The following is a 298-nucleotide window of genomic DNA, read 5'->3' as shown; positions in this document are numbered from 1 at the left end:
GAGAAGGCACGTGCGCACCATCACCACGGCCGGACACATCACCGAGACCGTGGCCGAACCCGAAGCGGACTCTCAGCATCATCGTCGATCGGTCGACGATCAAGCTCAGCAATGCAGATCGCGTTCGTATCAGGACGAGCAACAGCAACAGCAACAGGACCAAGGCTGCAAGCTGAGTATCCTGCAAATTGCTCATACCGAGGCGGAGATGCAACAGCAGCAGCAACAGCAGCAGCAACAGCAGCAGCAGCAGCAGCAGCACGCTCGTTCTCGCGAGCAGTCGCTCGTCTACATGACG

The 298-nt window shown here is 58.7% G+C and overlaps 1 protein-coding gene across 1 annotated transcript in view; it reads left to right on the top strand.

Moving 5' to 3' along the window:
• Positions 1 to 298, top strand: part of LOC100742760 — an 11,920-nt gene that overhangs the window by 5,442 nt on the left and 6,180 nt on the right. Inside the window, 1 exon segment of the mRNA XM_033322072.1 lies at positions 1 to 292. This exon segment is cut by the window's left edge and continues 26 nt beyond it. Within this exon segment, the coding sequence (XP_033177963.1) occupies positions 1 to 292 (292 nt within the window).

This window comes from Bombus impatiens, unplaced genomic scaffold (assembly GCF_000188095.3).
Source record: "Bombus impatiens unplaced genomic scaffold, BIMP_2.2 scf_0549, whole genome shotgun sequence".
Classification (NCBI taxonomy): Eukaryota; Metazoa; Arthropoda; class Insecta; order Hymenoptera; family Apidae; genus Bombus; species Bombus impatiens.
This window is presented reverse-complemented; position numbering and strand designations above follow the sequence as displayed.